The sequence below is a fragment of the Molossus molossus genome, unplaced genomic scaffold (assembly GCF_014108415.1).
Source record: "Molossus molossus isolate mMolMol1 unplaced genomic scaffold, mMolMol1.p scaffold_m16_p_8, whole genome shotgun sequence".
Classification (NCBI taxonomy): domain Eukaryota; kingdom Metazoa; phylum Chordata; class Mammalia; order Chiroptera; family Molossidae; genus Molossus; species Molossus molossus.
Window position 1 is genome coordinate 15845761 of NW_023425402.1, and position 20299 is coordinate 15866059.

Sequence of the window (20299 nt, forward strand, 5' to 3'; positions counted from 1 at the left end):
CATAAACATTTAAATTCCTACTTGGATTCCAAGCCAATTTGATTCTTTAAGAGGCATAAAAAGATGTCAAATTTTTGGCCTGCAATAACACGCTATATAGGCATACAGAGTTACGGATTGACTAAGTAGCCTAGAGCAGTGTACTTAAATTTGGAGTCCGTAGGGTTCACAGATCCCTTAGTTCCATAGAATGGTTTTAGAGGGTCTTTGACCACCCTAAAATTGTTTGCAAAATTTGCAAATGTGTTTGTCGGGAACGGGCTTATAGTTTTCATCAACTTCTCAAGGGCGCTTATCCATTTTTAGGCTATATGTTTCACCCAACTTGATCTATAGCTCACTTTACAACTGTACATGTCAATGATATTCTAGTTCTGGTTTTTAGGCACATGCTGTTTACAGAGAGTATTTTTTCCTACTGAAATTATACAAAGCCTAAAAGTTGGCAAGACTCTACGGTCCCCGTAGGTGGGGATCTTAGCAACAGACTGGATGAGAAGAGATGTGATCTTTACAGGATAGGACCAATCGACACACAAAGGATAAATGGAGTCATGCTTCTTGAAATCAGGTTTAGAAGTAGATCAATAGCTAGAATGTAAAATTATCAATAAATATCAGGAATTATTATTACATGAATAATAATCCTCTCATTTTTAAGGCACAAAGAAATAAACAACTTTTCTCAATGTTAGTCAATTACCAAAACTAGTGGTTCATCTCCCATGGAAATGAGAAGTGCCCTGTAACTGTCTCTCTGTCACTGAAGGGCTAGGAAAGCTAAATGAGGCACGGAAAAGGTGGGGGGGAAATCAGTGCATTAGGTGGATTGTTAGGGCCAGGCACACAGTAGGTTCTCAATAAATATTCGTTTGAATGTTGACTGTATTAAGATTCTTTGACTAGAGGCCATACATTCCTACATGATCTTTTCCAAAGAAGCATTTGTGTAAATATTTGACATGAGAAGAAAGATATGTCATAGGGATTTTTTGATACTTACCTCAGCAGAGCTGTGATACTGGATGAAGGTCGCTGAAATGGCATGGCTGAACGGGTCTCCTGCCTTGGTTACCATGTCCTGCCTCACAAGAAGAGCCAGATCGACCAACTAGGAGAGCAGCACAATGGAAATACAGTCACGTAGCTGGAAATATCACCTATGTCATTGGAGTGGCAAAACTAGAAGCGATACATTCCAATGTTATTGATAATACTGTTTGCCTAAGAATCCGTATTGTGGACATGAGCATCAGCTTTCATTGACCGATAAACAGACCTACCCATGAACAGAAATGATAATATTCTGATCTTCCAGTGGAGTGATTCTCAAACTTTACTTCATAATAACTACAGAATCATTTAAAATACAGATTTCTGGGCTCCAAGCTCTGATATTCTAATTCAGTAGGTCTGCTCTGGGTTGTAATCCAGGAATTTACATTTTAAACAAGAAACAAGGAGATGCTGATGCTTGTGGCCTAAGGACCACGCTTTGAGAAACTGTCAGAGGATGGATTCTAGACTCAGATTTTTACACCCATTCAAGAAGATTGAACATATCTAGAAGAGTATTATTTGAAGATCAAAAACAATGTCTAGCCCTGACCGGTTTGGCTCAGCAGTTGGAGCGTCGGCCTGCAGACCAGAGAGTCCCGGGTTCGGTTCCTTCCAGGGGCATGTACAAAAAACAAACAAACAAACAAAAAACACAAAACAATGTCTAAATAAGGCTGATGTAAACTTAGAACTTAATGTTGAGGAAAAAAATATGTAGCGTTTCATTCTGGTTAGAATAAAGTTTCAGGCAACAGTCACTTTTACCCTAACAGCCACCAGAGCTGAGGATGCAAAGAAATATAATTGAACTAAATCTCAGAATATGGTGACTGTCATAGGAGAAAACTCATGGCTATTCTCATTCCTGGTAGAACAGTAGAGAGAATAAGAACTGATCATAGATGGGGGTAAGGAGAAACCGGCCATGTATGGACTGATATAACAGACTAGAATTCTTACCTGTGCCACAGTTTCATATGCTAAATATGCTAAAATTTCCATGGCGATAACATTGGGTTTTATCTCCATACTGCTGCAGTCCAACCAGTCTCGAAATTTGGAGGCTTTTTTGGCTAGCCAGTAAAAAAACAAAACAAAACAGAAAAACAGGTGTAGAAAATTTAATTTTTGAAGTGTTTTAATACTGTAAATTACTATCACAAAAAGAAAAATACATCTCTTGAAAATTACATATGAAAGATAATGCACATAAAATGCATTGTTTTTGAAGTTTTATTACCCTAGATATTCTAGTCCCAAGAACTGTCTTATGCATTTGGGTCCTTTATTTTGTATTCATGCTACATAACATAGTATAATAAGCCACTTAATGTATAGCACTTTTCCCATCCTGTGAGAATACGTTTTAAGTTAACATTGACCATAGTTCATGTTGCAACAATCATCAGAAGAGTTACTTGCTTGCCATATGTTTTATTCTGGTGGAAAAAAAAAAAAAAAAAACCTGCAAGAAAAACCTGTGATGAAAAGAGGAACACACAGAAATTGTATTTATAATACCTTTTAAAATGTGTTTATTAGAATAGGCACAGTCATTAATTTAGAATTAAACAGAATAAACTGATACCTGGCCTGATCTAATACTGTGGTTACAGTTCCTTGTTACAAAGATGTCCAAATTCTTCAGCCTGTCTCTCAAGACCTTGTAGACTAATTCTAACCTGCCTTCATATTATTCCCTATTAAAATGTCACCTGGGCTTGATGTTACCTATAATCCTCCCTGTGTTCACCCTTGCTCCTTTTCCTCCGTGGAATGCCCTCCCATCACTCTTCATTCATATGAATCCTGTCCCTACAGGCAAAAGATATAGTTCCCCACTCTAGTCATTTAGTGAACATTTATCAGATATCCTTTCATGTGTACGTATAATTTCTCAAACCATATTATAAGTTCTCTGTGGACAAACACCATGCATCTGTCTCTCAGTATATCTAATAGTACAGTACACAGGGAACCTTCCATGAAGTATCTCTAAAGTGCCACAGTGCTAAGTACGGTCTAACTAAATGTAGGGCCTTCATTAGAGAGCACTAATCTAATTAGTAACCAAGAGGGAAAAGATTGATAGTGAAGATTTTATCATGTCTATAACATAATCATCTTCAAAAAATCCCACTGATTATTCTTTTGATTGATCTGGTCCCACAAGTCTATAAAACACTTAACAGTAATTCAAAGCATGATGTTTTGATCCTCATAGATACAGTCTTCATGGATTCCACATACAGAAGAGTTCTCTTCTAAATAAATCAGAAGACCTTAAGTCCTGCCATCGAAGCGCATATCCAAAGTTGTCAACTATGGCAGAATTATGATAATCCCCCTTAAAGCTATCTCCCTAAAGTAACCAATCTTCCAAATACTCTCTGACATGCAACATTCCATATAACTAGTAAGCTGCAATAGCTCACAAACACTTGTTTAACATCTGTGGAATACTTCTGAAGTTAATGTTAACAGGCAGCAATTTGGCAAGATCAATAAAATGTACCTTATTCATTTCTCCCTTTGACAGATTGTTCGGAACACAGAGACAGAAATGTTATGACTATGCTCTAAACAATTTATTTTAAAAGTGAGAGAAAGAATAGTCTTAGTACTCCATCAGATCTGTTCACCTAAGCAACAGCACGAGTCACGCTCTCACCAGATTTTAAGCACTGAGAATACAGGGACAAGAACCATGTGTCCACCGTTGTATCCCAGCACCCAGAACAGTGCCTGGCATTAGCTGTCTCACAATAAACATTTCTAGAAGAAATGAATGGAAGAATGTACAAACAAACAAATGAAAGATATTTCTTTAATAGAAGGGTAGGCGCCAAAACTTTTTACACATCAAAAAGATGTACAGAGTCCCATAAACCCACTTGGGTTACTGCTGTTCTAGCAAGAGGTGCCAATTCTCTGAGCTAATTCCCTCCCTGCCGCCTGCTGCAGGACTTCTTCGGAGATGGACCCCATCAGGGTATTGCTGGTTCCAGAAAAGGAAGCACAGACACCCCTAGTCACGATGATTTGTTTCCATCAAGAAGTGGGGGGCATCAGAATGACTGACTTCCTTCTCCTTCACCCCTTTTCTCACTATATCAGGAGAGAAGGAAATCCTGGACATTGATCAACAATTTCAACAGAATCCTGAACAAAGGTGAATGTTCTTAGGATTATCAGCTTTCTCATACTATCTGGGTGTTCGGCCTGTGCTGGACAACTTCACATAATAATTTCACACAAACATTTGCAGTTAGTTAATCCTCATACATTTGAAAAAATCTTCCTCATCAATGATCACCAGCAAAATTCAGGTTTCTGCCAATTCTCCATTCTCTCCTCCCTGTACACTATTCTATGACTTCTAGCTCATCCCTTCTGTCCAGTCTTTCCATTCCTTGCATTCCCTCAGAGCCTCTGCAATGCTTAGTCCACTCTGAAGAATTCTTCTGCAAGTTCGATCTCTGCAAAATCACTGTTGTTTGAGTAACTTGAAAATAGTCTTCCTTGCAGGGCATGGTTTTTCCCTGGGACTTGTAGAGGTCTTTCTTTCCCTCCTTCTATACTATTCATTGGTCAGCTACTGATTGCCAGCCTGTTCATTTCCCCATATACCAGCGGGCCTGGCGGCAATACATCTTCATTCTCTTAGTTTCTCCCACAGAGAAAACATAGAACAAGCAGATAGCAGAATTCTTACCAACAACACAGGCTAAAAGACAACGCAATCATGTTTTAACAAATAACTACTGGTCTACAATTTTCTACCCAACTAAACTATCACTTAAATATGAGGGCAAAATAAAGCCATTTTAAGATAAAAAATGAGTGTTTCAACTATTGGGGAAAAACAAAATTAGGCTGAGAAGTCAAGTTTACACACTTACCAACTTTTAAAAATTTAACTCAGGGATGTATACTATAAAAATTAACTCAGGGATATATACTAAAAAATAACCACTTAAATAAAAAAAATAGAATATAAAATATACAAACTGATAGAGAAAGATAGAATGAAGAAAACTTAATCCAGTAGAACAAAGGAAGAGAAGTAAATATAAAAGTACAGTAAATTTAAAATACCAAATAAGACAGCGTATATAAACCCATATATAATTACATATAAATTAAACTCATCAATTAAAATGCAAAGAGATCTTAGATGGACTAAAATGAAAACCCAAATATTTGTTTACAAAATCCACATAGTAAACAAATGGTTAAAAAAAAAAAGGACTGGAAAAAGATTTACCAGATTATAACTAAAGTAAAGCTTTATAATTAATATTAATATCAGATTTTAAGAGACTTTAAGGGAAATAACTATTGATTTATATAAATATAAAACAAAAGACTGGTGAATTTCACCAGTGTCCAAATTCTACAACTTACCCTCAGCCTATAAAATTATAGACTTGTTATTTAAAAATGGACCAGTGGCCCTGGCCAGTGTGGCTCAATTAGTTGGAGTGTCATCCCAGACACCAAAAGGTGGTGGGTTCAATTTCTGATCAGGATACTTTCCTAGGTTTTGGGTTTGATCCCCGGTTGGGGTGTGTGCAGAAGGCAACCGATCGATGTTCTCTCTTACATCTATGTTCCCTCTCTCTCTGTCTCTGGTCTTTCTCCCCTTCCTCTCTCTAAGATCAAGGCATAACCAATGGACACAGACCACAATGAGGTGAAGGCAGGGGTGGGGAGGAGAGGGGAGAAAGGGGTCAATGGAGGAAAAAAAGGAGGGATATCTGTAATATTTTCAATAGTAAAGACACACCTCCCCACAAAAAAATTCGAACAGATTCTCCCACTAAGGTTTCATAATGAAGCACCCATGGGTATCATATAAATAGATATTTTTAAATGCTCTTATCTCTCTGCTTTAAAGAAAAGAAATTAAGTAAAATATACTGTTTATATTATAATTGTTTTATAAATAAAGGAAAAATATTAATTTTTAATCTGCTATAGTTTATTATTGAGTTACAAACAAAAATGGAGTTATTAAAAATCTGATTTTCAAACAAAAGGTCTATTAGGTCACTTCAATGTCTCATATTTTAATGTGAAATAGCACTTCTGTTCCTTTCAATGAATTAAATTTAAAATATGGTTAAAAAAATAGTTCAATAGCACTAAATGTTAGTTTATAAACTGTAGATTTATACTTATAAAAGACTTGAATGCCATTTTTAAACCTAAAAATTACAATACAAAAACCCTTCATTTGCTGAAATTGCCATGATCCGAAGTGTCATTTACTTAATGCTTCACAGATGTATGATGCCAAATTGTTAGTCAGACTGCAAAGTATATTTAGTTAGGAAAAAAATCTTCCAAAACATGTTTTCCTATATTTTACTGACATTTACATGTGGCGCTATTTGAAATGTGTCATTTATTTGCACTTTATGATCTATAAATGAAGCTCTCATTTTCTTTTTCCAAATCAAATACATTGTTATTGTGACCACATAATAGCTTTTCGTTTAAAGACACCATTGTGTGTATAATCTCTCAGACCAGGGTCATGTGCGACTTTGTCAGATTTTTAACTGGACTTTTCATCACACTTACTCTTTGACCTTTACCCTGCGAGTCTTAGTCATCACTGAACTGCTGCTGGAGGATGTTTTGCTGCACAACTAGCCCACTATTTATCATGAGCCTTAACGTACTGTTCAGTGAGCCTGTGTGCAGGGCTGGGACAGCACGGATTTCACCACTGGGTCATTAGTGTTAAGGGACTGATGAATTTGGCTAACAGTTACAGAGAAAGATAAAAGAAGAGATTATTGATATGTTCCTCCGTGGTAATACAAGTATGCGTAAATAGATGGAAAATTCGGTATTTATTAATACGTATTTGGGGCTTTTAAATGTCATGACTGTACCAAGAGAGTCCATTATGGGTCAAGTACAATCAGCAATACTAGTGTTAAGTATGACTAAGAAACTGGAAAAGAAATGAAAATGGGCATATTAAGATAAATGGAATTTTTCTGACTAAAAGTTATGTGAATAATTAATATGGCTCTCTGTGTATTACTCAGAACCTTTAAAATCTCTTACTACTATTAACTGCAAAACAGTAGAGGGGGTAAAACCTTTTATAGGCTCCCCAACAATGCAGAGGCTGTTTCTGCAGCAGGTATGGCCATGCATGCATTAAACCCACCAATTTCTAGGGAACAGACTGTGTCATGCTTTACTAGATCTGTAACACAGACTCCCTTAAGCATATGATGAAGCAGAGTTAAATGCTTACTTACAGAAACTCAATTGTCGACTTTCACAGAATTCTGCATATTGGGCTGAATCCATAATTCGAGTTTGTCTTTCTGCTCTCTAATAGATAAAAATAAAAAGGAACAAAAATATTTTTAAAGCAAGTAGACAATTCCATGTTTTCACAGCTAAAACTCAGAATTAAAGTCCCCTGTTCCTTTCCTCACTCTCAGTGAACAGATTAGTGTGCCTGAAAATACCGTGATACACAAAATTACAAGTAACAGTAGTTTTGAGGCTTGTTTCTTTTGGAAATAAAGTTTAAAATACCATTTTCCACTCCTCTGTTATTGTCATTAGAGGGGAAGAAAAAAAACTAAAAGGCCTCACTTCTCAGATTGTGCAATTCTAAATTTTCTAAACTATACTATCCTTAAAAAAAGAAAGAAATCTGTGAGGAGACACTATCCAATCAAACAGGGAGATACTTATTAACGATTACTGTCCATCTGCCGTAAAGCTGGGACTTTTAAATATTAGACAGGAGTCAACAAATGGGATCCATGTATTCCCTTCAGTTAGACCACAGAGCCAGAGCTAACAAATCCATATTTTAAATCGCAAAGAAAGTAAAGACAGAGGTAAACAACACAAATCCTTTCATCTGCGTCCAGGTATGATTCACGGTTTGGTATAGCTTCATTCGTGGGTTCTGATTCAGCCCGGCAGATGTCTGCTGCTTCACCGTCCCACACGAGGTGGGTAATTATAACTCACCCCCCGTTTGGTGGGAAAGAATACGACCGCTTCCGCTTCCTTGGCAAGGGAAGCATTTTGAATTGAGACAGGCTGGTACTTCTTGGAATGAATTTCTGGCCAGTAAAGGAAAAAAATTCCCTGAGATTTTAATTTTTTTTTTTTTTTTTCTGCTTTGGAAGGATTTTCAGCAAGTTTTCTTTATCACAGTTGTTGGAGTACACAAGTACCACTTACAGTGTCTGTGGATATTTTAAATATTTTTTTAAACAAAAATTATTCTGTTATTTATTTTGTTTGATTTGGGGGAGTGATCATCTTAATTCCAATGATATATCAGTTGATGGAATGGGTACTGGTACGCTAGCTTCAGCTCAATACAGGAAAGTAATAGATGGGAAGGAGGGAGGTAAGTTCAAGTTTACTGACTACTATGGTTCCTTTCAGACCATCAAATGTTTTCTCCCTTCTTCTTCTTCCTTCCCTCCCTTTCTCTTCCTTCTTTCCTTCCAATTTCTACCACACAAATGCGCATTTGCACTGACACAGACCCAGTCTTCTGTTTACTTACCCTCCAGTTCAAGTATCCTTTCTGAGCATGTGCAAGTAAACGTCACATATGTACATTACGTGTGTACCATACATATGCACATACGTGTATGTGTGTATGTATCCTCCTATGTGTTGATATGAAACATCATGGTCCTTAAGGGTACATTACAGGGTGAATTTTTTTTTTTTTTTTTGGTACATGCCCCTAGCGGGAACCGAACCCAAGACTCTCTGGTCCGTAGGCTGACAACGCTCCGACCGCTGAGCTGAACTGGCCAGGGCTACAGGGTGAATTTTTATGTATTTAGAAGTATTTTTTTCATATGTGAATGCATGATTTAGTTTTGTACTTCCTTTTAAATGTATCGAATATAACTCTTTTTTTCGGTAATGGAAAACAGGAAGTAAGGGTGGGAGAATTTATGCGTTTTAAGCAAATCAGTTACTAATATGCTTATTGAAACTTCTAAGACTGATAACACTACCATGTACATATGTCTGTCTGTCTGAGTTTGACTGTAGCAGGAACTTCTCGGGTTTGAATGTCTAGCTCTTAGAAAATATCTGACATGGTAAATAAACAAGAAACAGTCATGGAATGAACAAATGCGGCTACCATCTAATCTGTCATCAGGACAAATGACTAACACCATAATGCAGCCAGTCCCTGACCATCTCGCACTACCACTGGCCTTCTTTGCTGCTCTCCAGTTAGGCAACCTCATCCACCCACACATGCTACACAGAAAGGGCTCGGGTAACTATGAAAAAAGACACGCAGTTCCTAACAGGATTCTTAAGACTAACTTTTCTTCTACCAAGTTGAACAATCAAGATTTGACTTTCATATATCTATGCTTGGATCGCTGATGTGCCTGCACTAAGTATTTCTAGAAATGGAAGTTAGGAACACATGCTAAGAGGTTAAGGTTGCCAGCTTTAATTGAGGCGTGTAGCTAGCTGGAAGACTGAACTGCACAGCCTATCATCTGACTACAGTGAAAAGACACTGAACACCTTGAAGTTATTACAGCTGGCTTCCCTCCTTTTCGACACTGTCTTCAGTGTCTATTCTTCTTTCTTCATTCAGCATCTTTGTTTGATTTCAATTCCTCTGTCATCTAAGCAGCAACCTTAGATCCCAGGAACCCCCTGAAGCTGGCCCGAGGGCACGCACGAGCCCGGTCACGAGTGCCCAGCACACAGCGAACAGTGCACAGGAGCTGACTCAGCAGGAAAGACGTACAGGCAGTACAAAATGATGGCATATGAGGGCTAGAGGGTGGCTGCAAGTTCATCTTGTTCAATCCCTCTCATTTTAAAGATGAGGAAACTGAGGTTCAGAGAGAAGTGATTTGCCCAAAATGACCAAGTCAGAAGATTAGGACTAATAATTCCTGAGCCAGCCTATTTTCATTATAAAAAGCTGTCTCCAACCTGTAACACTTATTACCTCCAATAATTTTCTTTGGAATCCTAAAAACTCTCTACATTGTCTTACTAAAACACATCCAGTAGCCCTTGTCTATGCCCGAACTGTCCACAAGAAAATAAAATCTGTGGGGCCTTGGTTCAGCAGAGGCACAACCTGGGAGGGTGCAGGGCGGGTGCATAGGTTGTAATGTCCCTGACATTGCCCTGGGGTGCTGCAAATGTACCCCATGTGTGAAGTTACTGCTTCTCCTCCACCTTCCGGAAGCCACTCAAGGTGGGAGCGCAGAACCCCAGAGGTGGTACTTGGCTCTAAGTTGCCTTGTCCATTTATCTTGGTGTGGCATAAAAATATTATCATTTGCTATGTGAGCCATGACCCGAGAAAGCATGCACACTGTTCAGAGCGCGGTTCAGTAAGCTCAACGTGACATCAGGCACACATTGGGATGTGAGGAGGATGAGGATGACACCTCTCACTTCCCCATGAATTATTTCAAATAACCAAAAGAAACAGAGCAATTCGGTCTTACAAAAGAGTCAAAATCATTCAGCATCTGATTATATTATCTCCTTTCTTTACACTATCACCTTAAATCCTGGGGAAGGGAGGAAATACCTAACCTTCATGGACTCTGTGTTCTTTAAAAACAGTAACTATGTTTTGCTTCTATAATCAAGTATTGGCCAATGTTTAGCTTGGATTTACCTGGGCCTCAGTAAATGTTTGCTGGCTCGCTGAATGACTGGGCAGATGGATTGATGGATTGAGGCAAAAGAAATGCATATAAATTCTTGCTGGCCGATCTAAAATCAGAAACTGTAATATCTGTAATCAAACTGTATGAATTCCAGAGAAGGCAGGCAGTCTTTTTAACCAAAGACCCATAAAAAAATCAAGACACTGGCCAACGATGAAATAAGTTTGGCTTTTATTTCCTGTGTTGTCCTAATTCCACTTTCCCTTCTGCTCTATTCAGATGACCTATTCCATCGCACAAAAGTGCACACTGGCTGTCCTGTTCTAGTCCTGCTACAGTAAAAAAAATCTCTGGAAAATGATGCTAGGGGTAAAAATCATAAACCTAGCAAAACATCATGATCAGAATAATAACGCCTACTCTTTATACAGTGTGACATGATAAACAGTTTAAAAAATAATTTTAAATCATACAGATCCTAAAGTAAAGCTTGGGTCCAAAATGACCTAGTCTGAGGTACATCACTGAATAATCACAGTAGGTTTATCATGGCTTTCTGAACATTCTCAAATTACACAACGTTCCTCTGATCTCAGACGGCCACATGGGTGTAAGGTCATCTCTGGGTTAGTCATGCTCTTGTATCTGCATGTCCAGTGCGTCTTCTGCTTCGTCTGTCAGCTCTGCCCATCCTGGGCTCCTGTAGGTCTCAGCCCTGCTCTCGAACACTCAGAAAAATGTGCTACGTACTCAGAGGCTTTTCTGAAATTGAACCTCACTTGTTTTACCAGACAGCAAAGTACTGCCATGTAGGGGCAGACAGAGAAAAATTACTTTTGAAAGAATTACTCCTAAAAGTTTCCAAACACTCAACAATATTTTTAAAATTAACTGGAATGGCTCTTAAAAAAAATGTAAACAAGAACAGTTATGTTAATTGTCACTCATCTCACTACCAAGAAGTTACAGCTTGTTCTGGTTATTGTAAACAAACTCAGAGGGCAGAATTCCACGTCAGATGGACTCATTTTTGGGTCCCACCTAAATGAAAACAGGGAAGCAAATATCTCTCCAGATGCAGTACCTCCTATAATTTGTGTGTGTGTTTAGTCTTGAACCCAGCAGACTCTCAGTATATATTTAATTAAAATTCTCGGTGAACAGGTTTTGATTTCAGCGCCTGGGACTGGCTGTGTCTCGGAACAACCCTGCGGCAGTGGCCGTGGGCACCCGCCGCCCCGCCGGAAGCTGGACCACTTCGGAGCGCGCAGCCCGCTCCCATGCTCCACGTGCTCTCGCTGGAGGTGAGAAGGTTGGAGAAGCTACGTGCTGCGTATCTCTTGGCAGCTTCTCAAGACATACGACACTTATCCTTCTTCGGCAGTGCAGAATCACAGAATATGACTTTTAAACCGAGAGGAAAGTTTATCTGCTCTCACTTCCACCTCAGATTTATTTTCTGAAAATCTTATTTTGATTACTCTTGGAGCCTTACATTTTAAATGCACAGTCCTATCTGCATGAAACAGGCAAAATGCCAAAAATAACCTACCAGCTACTTCATGTTAGACACAAATTGGTTGCTGAACTTGAAAACTTCAAATGGAGTGGTGGGCAGCAGCAGCCAGCAACACGGCAACATGTGAATCATGGAATGTTACGCATGTTCACGCATGTTGTGGAAGAATGCTAACGAGTCAGCGAACACCACAGAATGCTGAACAAACTGAGAAACCATATTTCCAACTCACCGTAAATAAGGAAACTGAGGTCCAGAAAGGTTAAAGGGTTTGCCTAGACGGTTGCAGAGGCAACCCGGTACCCAGGTGGGCACTTCTGCCAACAGCCAAGTGAGTCCCTCTCAGACATTGGGCAGACGTTCAAGGCCTTGGTGCCCAGCTCAGCACCTGGGCCGGGAGCATTGCTGCAGGTTCCTCGGTGGGTCTTTGCACATCTTTAACTCTCCTAGCCCGTCTGGGTGCAACTTCAAATAAAGACAGAGGCAGGCCTTGGCACACAGCAAGCCCTCCTTACTCAGCAGGCCCTTCCACTCTGCATCACACACTGAACCAAATGGCTCCCCGTGCACCACGGCATCAGATCCAAGCTCAAAGGGTTGGTTTCCAAATGCAGGAAGAGTCTGGCCCATTCTAGGTAGGCAGACATGGTTCTCACATATTCTTTGCTTTCGTCATGTCAACCTTTGTCACATCCCTCATGACTGCCCCTGCCCCTCCTTCATTACGGTACTGGCCATTTCCTCCCCATCCACGTGGTCATTTAACGCATTCCCTTTCAGGTCGGTGTCACCTCCTCTAGAAAGTTTTCCCTGAAGACCCCACGTGACACGATTCCTCTCTTCTGAAACATACTTGTTCTTCTAGCTAGTATTATACTCCTGCATTTTTCTATGTGTGCTACTTTTGTCTCTCCTAAACAATTATAGCTGCAAGAATGTATTATCAATGGGAAAAAAGCTAGTTGTGAATTTGAATGCCTGTACCTCAATCCTCTTTGATTAAACACACAGATACACCACACGAGTGTGCAAACATCTGGAAGCATATATATTCTACTTTTAATAGTATTCATCTCTGGGGGTAGCACTCTAGGACACTTACTTTTGCAGTTACATATTTCAGTACTGTTTTAATTTCTTCTTAAGTGAATTACAATCAGAAAAAAAGTTTAAGCAAAGAAATCTTTCCTCTTGAGTTAATTTTGCTTGACTTACAGGAGTTCGTTAAATAAGGTCTACACACAGAAATAATCAAGAGGCAGAAGAGCACAGAGAAAAGCATAGGCTTGGAGAGATGTTCAGAGCAGACAACGTGGATATGTCACTGCAGGATTTATGGAGTCAGCTCAGAATCCTGACTGACATAATCTTCAAATCAAAAGCTTATTTAAGTTTGATCCAGAATTTTCTCTGAATTATATAATTGAATAAAAATACTGTATAGTATATTTTCTCTTTTGTAGCCTAAACAGTAAAAGGTTTCCATCAGTGCTAATTCGTTCTCCCAGAGTGACTTTTATAATACACCAATTTTATGTGTCCAAGGTATTAGGAATGTATTAGAGTAATTATATAAAGTTTCCTAAAGAAATAGCTGTCGAGTCTAGAAGGACATTCAAGGGATTTAAAAGGAATTTTGTGCTAAAAATAAGTGAGTAATTCTCAGCAAGTACAAAGCATCAGTGATTAAGAAATACACAAAGGGTTATTTGTGAAATTAGTTCATAATAGAGTTGTTTCAAAATACTGAATTTTTTTGTCTATATTAATCAATGTAACTATATGAGTTTTTCTTTTCTCTATATTTTAAACTATCAAGAATGAGCATAAATTGGTTGTATAATAAAAATAGAATTATTAAAATCAAAACAGCACATTTAAAATTGGCTTAACGTCTGCTAAAAAATTTTACATATGGATTTATTAAGCAAGTAGTGGGGAAAATTACACGCAATAAAATATTTCCTGTCCTGGGATAGAATGTGTGCTAAGAACAGTGTTATTTTTTTTCAATAACCTAGTATCATACAAGCCAGTGCCATGTTTAGTTGTAAATCCTCATGTGGTGTTACTACTAATTTTTACTAGTGTTCTCCTAAAACTGTAAACATGTTCTGTAATAACTAAGTTGGCAAACAATATAAAAAGCAATGTGACTTTCTGCCCAAACTAGTTCTTTAATGTAATAGAAGACTGACATCTTTTTTTATTTTCCTAATTGAGGATGCTGTAACCCATTTTTGTGGTTTTCATTTGGCTGTATCTCTAAAAGTGAACATACTAGGTTAATGTGTGTAGGCTCTAGGTATTCTGAGTAACATTCCTAAACATGCTCACAGGTTATGTAACATGCAGATGGGCTGAGGTGGCTTTAGACTCTAGCACGTATACAGGGACACAGTTAAATATCTTAGTAATTTAGGGTAAAACTTGACAACATTCCCTGAAAAGTATGTATAGAAAGTCACTAAGACACAAAATTTAGCTCATATTTTCTCTTCATGCTTGAGTTAGACCTGTAGACCTTCCCATTTTGATTTAGCCAAGATCAGATTCTCAAGCAGTGTAACGCATACGGAACGGAGGCTGGCTTCACGTACGCACAGGGAAGGTTTGGCACCTCTACATAAAATCCTGTGCGAGGGAAAGCCTGCCAGGCCAGCACGGACGACTCCCACTGTCCTTCAAGACACATGGAACTCTGCACACAACAAGGGCAGGGCCCGCTTGGACTCTTCCTCTGTTGCTACTATGTGGTCTGACTTTTTCAATAAAGACTTTTTTCCTTTGAAAATAAAATGTTTATCTTAGATTACTTCATCGATTTAATTCTTTCTAAGCAAGTTCCATCAGCTCTACCTTTAAAATATATCTGGAATAAACCACTTTCATCCCCTTCCGTCTTCACTGCTACTGCTCTGGTCCAAACCATCAATCACCGCTCTCCCCGGATTACTGAAGTTATCTCCTGACGGCCCTCCCTGCTTCCCCTCTCCTGCTACGCCAACCCCTGCCAGTCTATTCTCCACACAACAGCCAGAGTGAACTTTTAAAAGATAAAAATTGGATCATATCATTTATGATCAAGACTTACAATAGTTTATCCTCAAATGCAGAATAAACCCCCAAATCCTCAGAATGGCCTATGAAGCCCTGCAGTTTTCAATCTGGTCGCATCTCCTTTCATTCCCTCTCTCTCTTACTCCACTCCGACCACACTGGCCTATCCTGACATTCCACGAAAATGCCAGGCACATTCCTACCCCAGGGCCTTTGTGTCTGCCATACCTCCGTCCAGAGTATCTTAATCCCACATCACTATCTGGGTTGCTGCCTCACTTCCTTCAGGGTGCTGTTCAAAGGTCACTTTTTCAGAGAAGCTGTTTATGATCACTTTATATAAATACTAGCAAACTCATGAGAAACATGAGTTTGGGGCGGGGGTGGGTGGTTAACACTGGGAGACTTTAGACTATTGGGTGGCAGGTGCCATGCTTGGTCCTTTATGTATCTCATTTCATTCTTCCAGATAGTTTCAATGGCAGGGAGAGACTGCAGCTACGATTCTTATTTTTAAAATGAAGAGGCTATGGCTCAGCTCTGTTAGGTAACTCGTCTAAGGTTGCTAAGCAAGTAAGATGTGCTTCCACCAGAAACAGGCCTGTCTTATTCCAAAGTCTATGCTCTTTTTACTATGAACCCTCACAAACAAAAGTGTCAAAACAGAGATCCTTTGATAGAGGTGAGAGAAGGGGATCAGAGTCCTCCAATTTTCCTTCTCCTCTGACAGGTATTTCTCAGTGACACACCAAAAACTGCAGGACAGATTCTGAAAACCACCAGGCTATCCTACGCTGCCTGCCCATTTAACACGTGAGCCTCACAGCATGACCACGATACTGAAGGAGCAACGCATCCCCACGCATTAGTCAGAGTGATCTTTACAAACTATAGTCATGTCGTGTCATTTCTGTGAAATCCCTCCTCGTTCTGAGAGGGGTCTGCTGCAAGAACGGCAGGCTTATCTGCAGGGCACATGCGGAAGGACGCTCCCAACACATGGACCAGACAAATGCTCTCCTTTAACCCCTGAGCCCATATGGCAACATCTGCCCTCCCGCTCATCAGAACCCTACCCCTGTCTGAAAGCTACACTTCTACCAGAAATGTCCAAGAGTTATAGAGATAACTGGTCAAGGAAGGATTAGAATGACCAGTTTATAGTCTTCCTTCCCTATCTATAATTTATGTTGATAGTTTCAATCTCTCAGTTTATAAAATATTTTAAAAACTAGCTTTCCATATATTGAACCTTAAACATTCTAATTTAGAAGGTATCCTAGAACGATGGTGAAATTATTCATTTAGAAATTTTTAATTATAGGAAAACACAGCTGTAGAAAACTTCAAAAAAGATGGGGATGTCAAGAAATGTTTAACAGTAAATCTGAATTACACATGCTTTAAAAATTCAAACAGAAGAAAGATGAAGCCATGAAAAGATGAACAATGAAGTCTATTACATGATGCACCAGAGAAGAAATGAAGTCACCAGTCTAGGAAAATTCTCAAGGGAATATATTGTGAAGGAAAAATAGGCTTTTACAACTGGACACCATCTGAGTTAAGATTAGAAACAAAAGAAACCCAAATTTAATTGTTTATTCCCCTAAAGAGAACGTTCTTAATCATTTCAAGGCTGAAGTTTCTATTCTCATGATCAGCTGAGTTGTTTCCATGAGTCAGAAATGAGCAAGTTCGTCAGCAGAGATCTGCCAGAGACCGATCCGGGGAGAGCACGAGTTAACGTGAAACAAAAGGCAGAACCTGATTTCCCGAGGATGCCCAAGCTCAGTCACTGAAAACACACACACGACAGAAACAGACTTGACCAAATATGACTGCAGTGAGACTACAACAGACAATAATGAGATACAATTGCTATCCTAATTGCTTTGTTTCAAATGTAATAAACGCCAACTCCTAAATACTTAACAAGAAAAGCAGAAATGTCCACACCTTCAGAAAATTAATGTCTAGTTTCAATTCTTATCTATAAAAGTCTACCTAATTAAACAAATAAACAAAAACAGAAATCATCTTGAAAATAATTGTGGGTTTAAAAGCTCCGAAAGATAAAGACCTGCAGAAACTTATCTCGTAAAGTAGCCCTGGCTGTTCTTAAGTTCAGTCTTTCAAAGTAGCCTGAATACTATGACAGCCTCTTGGGCTTCAAAGAATGCAGAACGGCAAAATCCCCTGGAATCATAAATGCAAAACCTGTAATTATGGCTATTTAACAAAATGGTTTCTGTTAAGATATTTGATGATGAAATTCCCATCCTCAGATGTCAGTGCCCAAATTTTAATCAGCCTTTACTCATGAGTAAATGTATTATAACTGTTATTTGATTAAATGTCAGTAGCCATTAGGCTCAGTTCTTAAGTAAGAAAGAAGGCTTCATGAGGCGTGCCACGGAGGGTGTGGCATGGATTACAAAGAAAGATGAAGAGAGGAGAATTGTTTTAGTAACTTGGTGATGTGAGGCAGCTTTGCACCTGAAAGTACCCACAACAACTTGAAAGAAGCAAACGACAACTTTGGCAGCAAGAAGAAGGGAAGGTCAGAGAGGGTAAAATGGGCGAAGCCAAGTGAAAAAGAACCATAGCAGAGCAGCGTATTAAAATTTTATGTATATTGCCTTATTGATCTTCTCAACAACTGGGTGTGGGAGGAAGATCAGCTATTAATAGATGAAGAAACGGAAGCTCACTGACTCTGTGGGTTTAAAAAAAACAACAACTTATTTTATAATAATTTTAATTTACAGAAAATTTGCAAAACTAGTACAGAGAGTTCCTGGGTACTCTTCACCCAGCCTCAGCACCCCAAACACTGCTCATCCCTTCTGATCTCAGAGGCCAAGCAGGGTCAGGTGAGTATAGCACTTGGATGAGACTTTCTGTGGTTTTTCATCAAGGTAAGACCTCTTGCTAGAAAGATTTAAGATTATTCCTCCAAAACCAGTGCCCTTTCCACTATATCACCGACTCCTATAACAAAACTCCTTACTCAAATATAATATTTTCTATGTGGATATAAACAGAATAACCCAAGTAAATTTTACCTGAGTAAAATTATCCAGAGTTCAACTAGACATTGCTGATTCATGTTACAACTCTAGAGATCTATAAGACTTGTAAAACTCTAAAAAATTCTACCCGAAATGCTCTTTGGTGGCTCTGATAACAGACTTAGTCTTTGCAGAAACTCAAAACCCTAAAACTTGAGCTATGAGTAGTTCTAATAAGATCTAGAAATGCATCCTAACATGATTAAGTTATTTAACAAGATATAAGTGGACAAATGTTACAGAATTATCTTACAGTGTCTTCTGAAGTTCTGAAGAGATACACTATATTTTCAGAGTCTTTTTTTTTTTTTTTTAAACTGGGGAATAGAAGTCAATGTTAGATAGATATTCCAATAACTTGATCTCTCATATATGATGTAATTTCTTTGACTAGTTCTGACTGTAGTCATTATGATATGATAGTATCTAAACTAACTTCCATTTGTATGTATATCTATAGAAATTTAGCCAGATTGTACATCTTATAAAGAATATTTTTTCAAAGATAGTTACTATTTCTTAAAGATACATGTGCTGGCCAATCACTTAAGTACATAACATATGTCATCACAAATGTGCAGGCTAATCACTTAGGTACATCACATATACATCAGCACAATCCTTCCCAATAGTTCTAAGAGACTGATCCAATGAAGGAATCTGAGATTCAAAAACATGAAGTAACATGTCTAAGGTAATAAGGATAGCGTGGACAAGAAAGAGATGGGACTGTGATGTAAGGTCTGCCTTTCTGACCCCAAAGCCGAAGCCCTGGTCATAATGTCATGTAGTCTAAAGAGAATATCACAAGGAAGACAGGCATGCAACAGCTTGGCAGTAGATTAAAAGAAATTGTCATTCTATAATGAAGAGTTTATAATCTTTTGTGATGACTGACATCCGTGATTAGGAAAACAATGCCAAGGGAACATGTACATTGGCCAAACATTTTGAGAATATGTACAGTGTGTGTGTGTTGTTAGTTTGTAGCTTTAAAGTGAGGGCACAATATTGTGACAGAAGCATGCTGTCATATATCTGAGAAGGTCATCCTCTTTCCAAAAGTCTCCACTTGGAGGAGCGGGGAGAGGGTGAAGGTGGGAACAGCAGAGTTTAGTTAGCCAGTCTGACCAGTCCCATAACCCTGATGATCACTGGGCCAACAGGTTTCAAAACCAGACTGCCCAAATGTTGCTGGTGAATTAAAGAAGAACATTTAAGCAACATTGAAATGAATGATGAAAATTCACATAATGAAAATATGACCTTGCCAATAATGAATTAAGATTCTTCATAGTACAAAAGCAATCCTTCTAGAATTCTTTTATACTGATGCTTTCCTGGTACATTTACAGTATAATGAAATAAACTACAATTTGATTATACAACATTAAGAATACTCCTACTGTACCACATCAGGTATTCCGTAAGTATAGTTAAATGAAGCATGCCCTGTTGCTTTGCATACGCTCCTTTGCATAGTGTTCTTTGGAGGAGGTAGAAAAACACACAACCCAGATGGTACTTATTTTCTATAGCACAGTATTTTAATTTCTTAAGTAGCAGGATGGATATTTTGATTAACAAAAAGAAAATCTAAAATCAAATCCTTTCTTCTATTTTCCTCTGGCATTTAAGAGACAGGAAACATACTAATAAATGCTGAATGATTTCTTTAACCTTCTGATGTTTATAAGTTTTGATAAACAAAATTCTTCAAATTAATATGCGACTTAGGCTGAAACACATTAAGACATTAACACTTATCCTGTGGCTATGATAGTCCTTTGAAAATCATAGGCTGCAAGACAGAATATTCCTTCAATATAAAAAAATGTAATGTAATTTATCAATTATCTAGAAAAGCATGAACAAGGGGGGGGGGTGGGTCCTACGTTAAAGGGCTC

The 20299-nt window shown here is 38.5% G+C and overlaps 1 protein-coding gene across 1 annotated transcript in view; it reads right to left on the reverse strand.

Annotated features, from left to right (window-relative positions):
* Nucleotides 1-20299, reverse strand: part of SUPT3H (SPT3 homolog, SAGA and STAGA complex component) — a 329066-nt gene that overhangs the window by 30397 nt on the left and 278370 nt on the right. Inside the window, exons 7-9 of the mRNA XM_036248696.1 lie at nucleotides 7344-7419; nucleotides 2020-2132; nucleotides 1004-1111 (exon numbers count right to left, since the gene is read on the reverse strand). Of these exons, the coding sequence (XP_036104589.1) occupies nucleotides 1004-1111; nucleotides 2020-2132; nucleotides 7344-7419 (297 nt within the window). The remainder of the gene's footprint in view (nucleotides 1-1003; nucleotides 1112-2019; nucleotides 2133-7343; nucleotides 7420-20299) is intronic.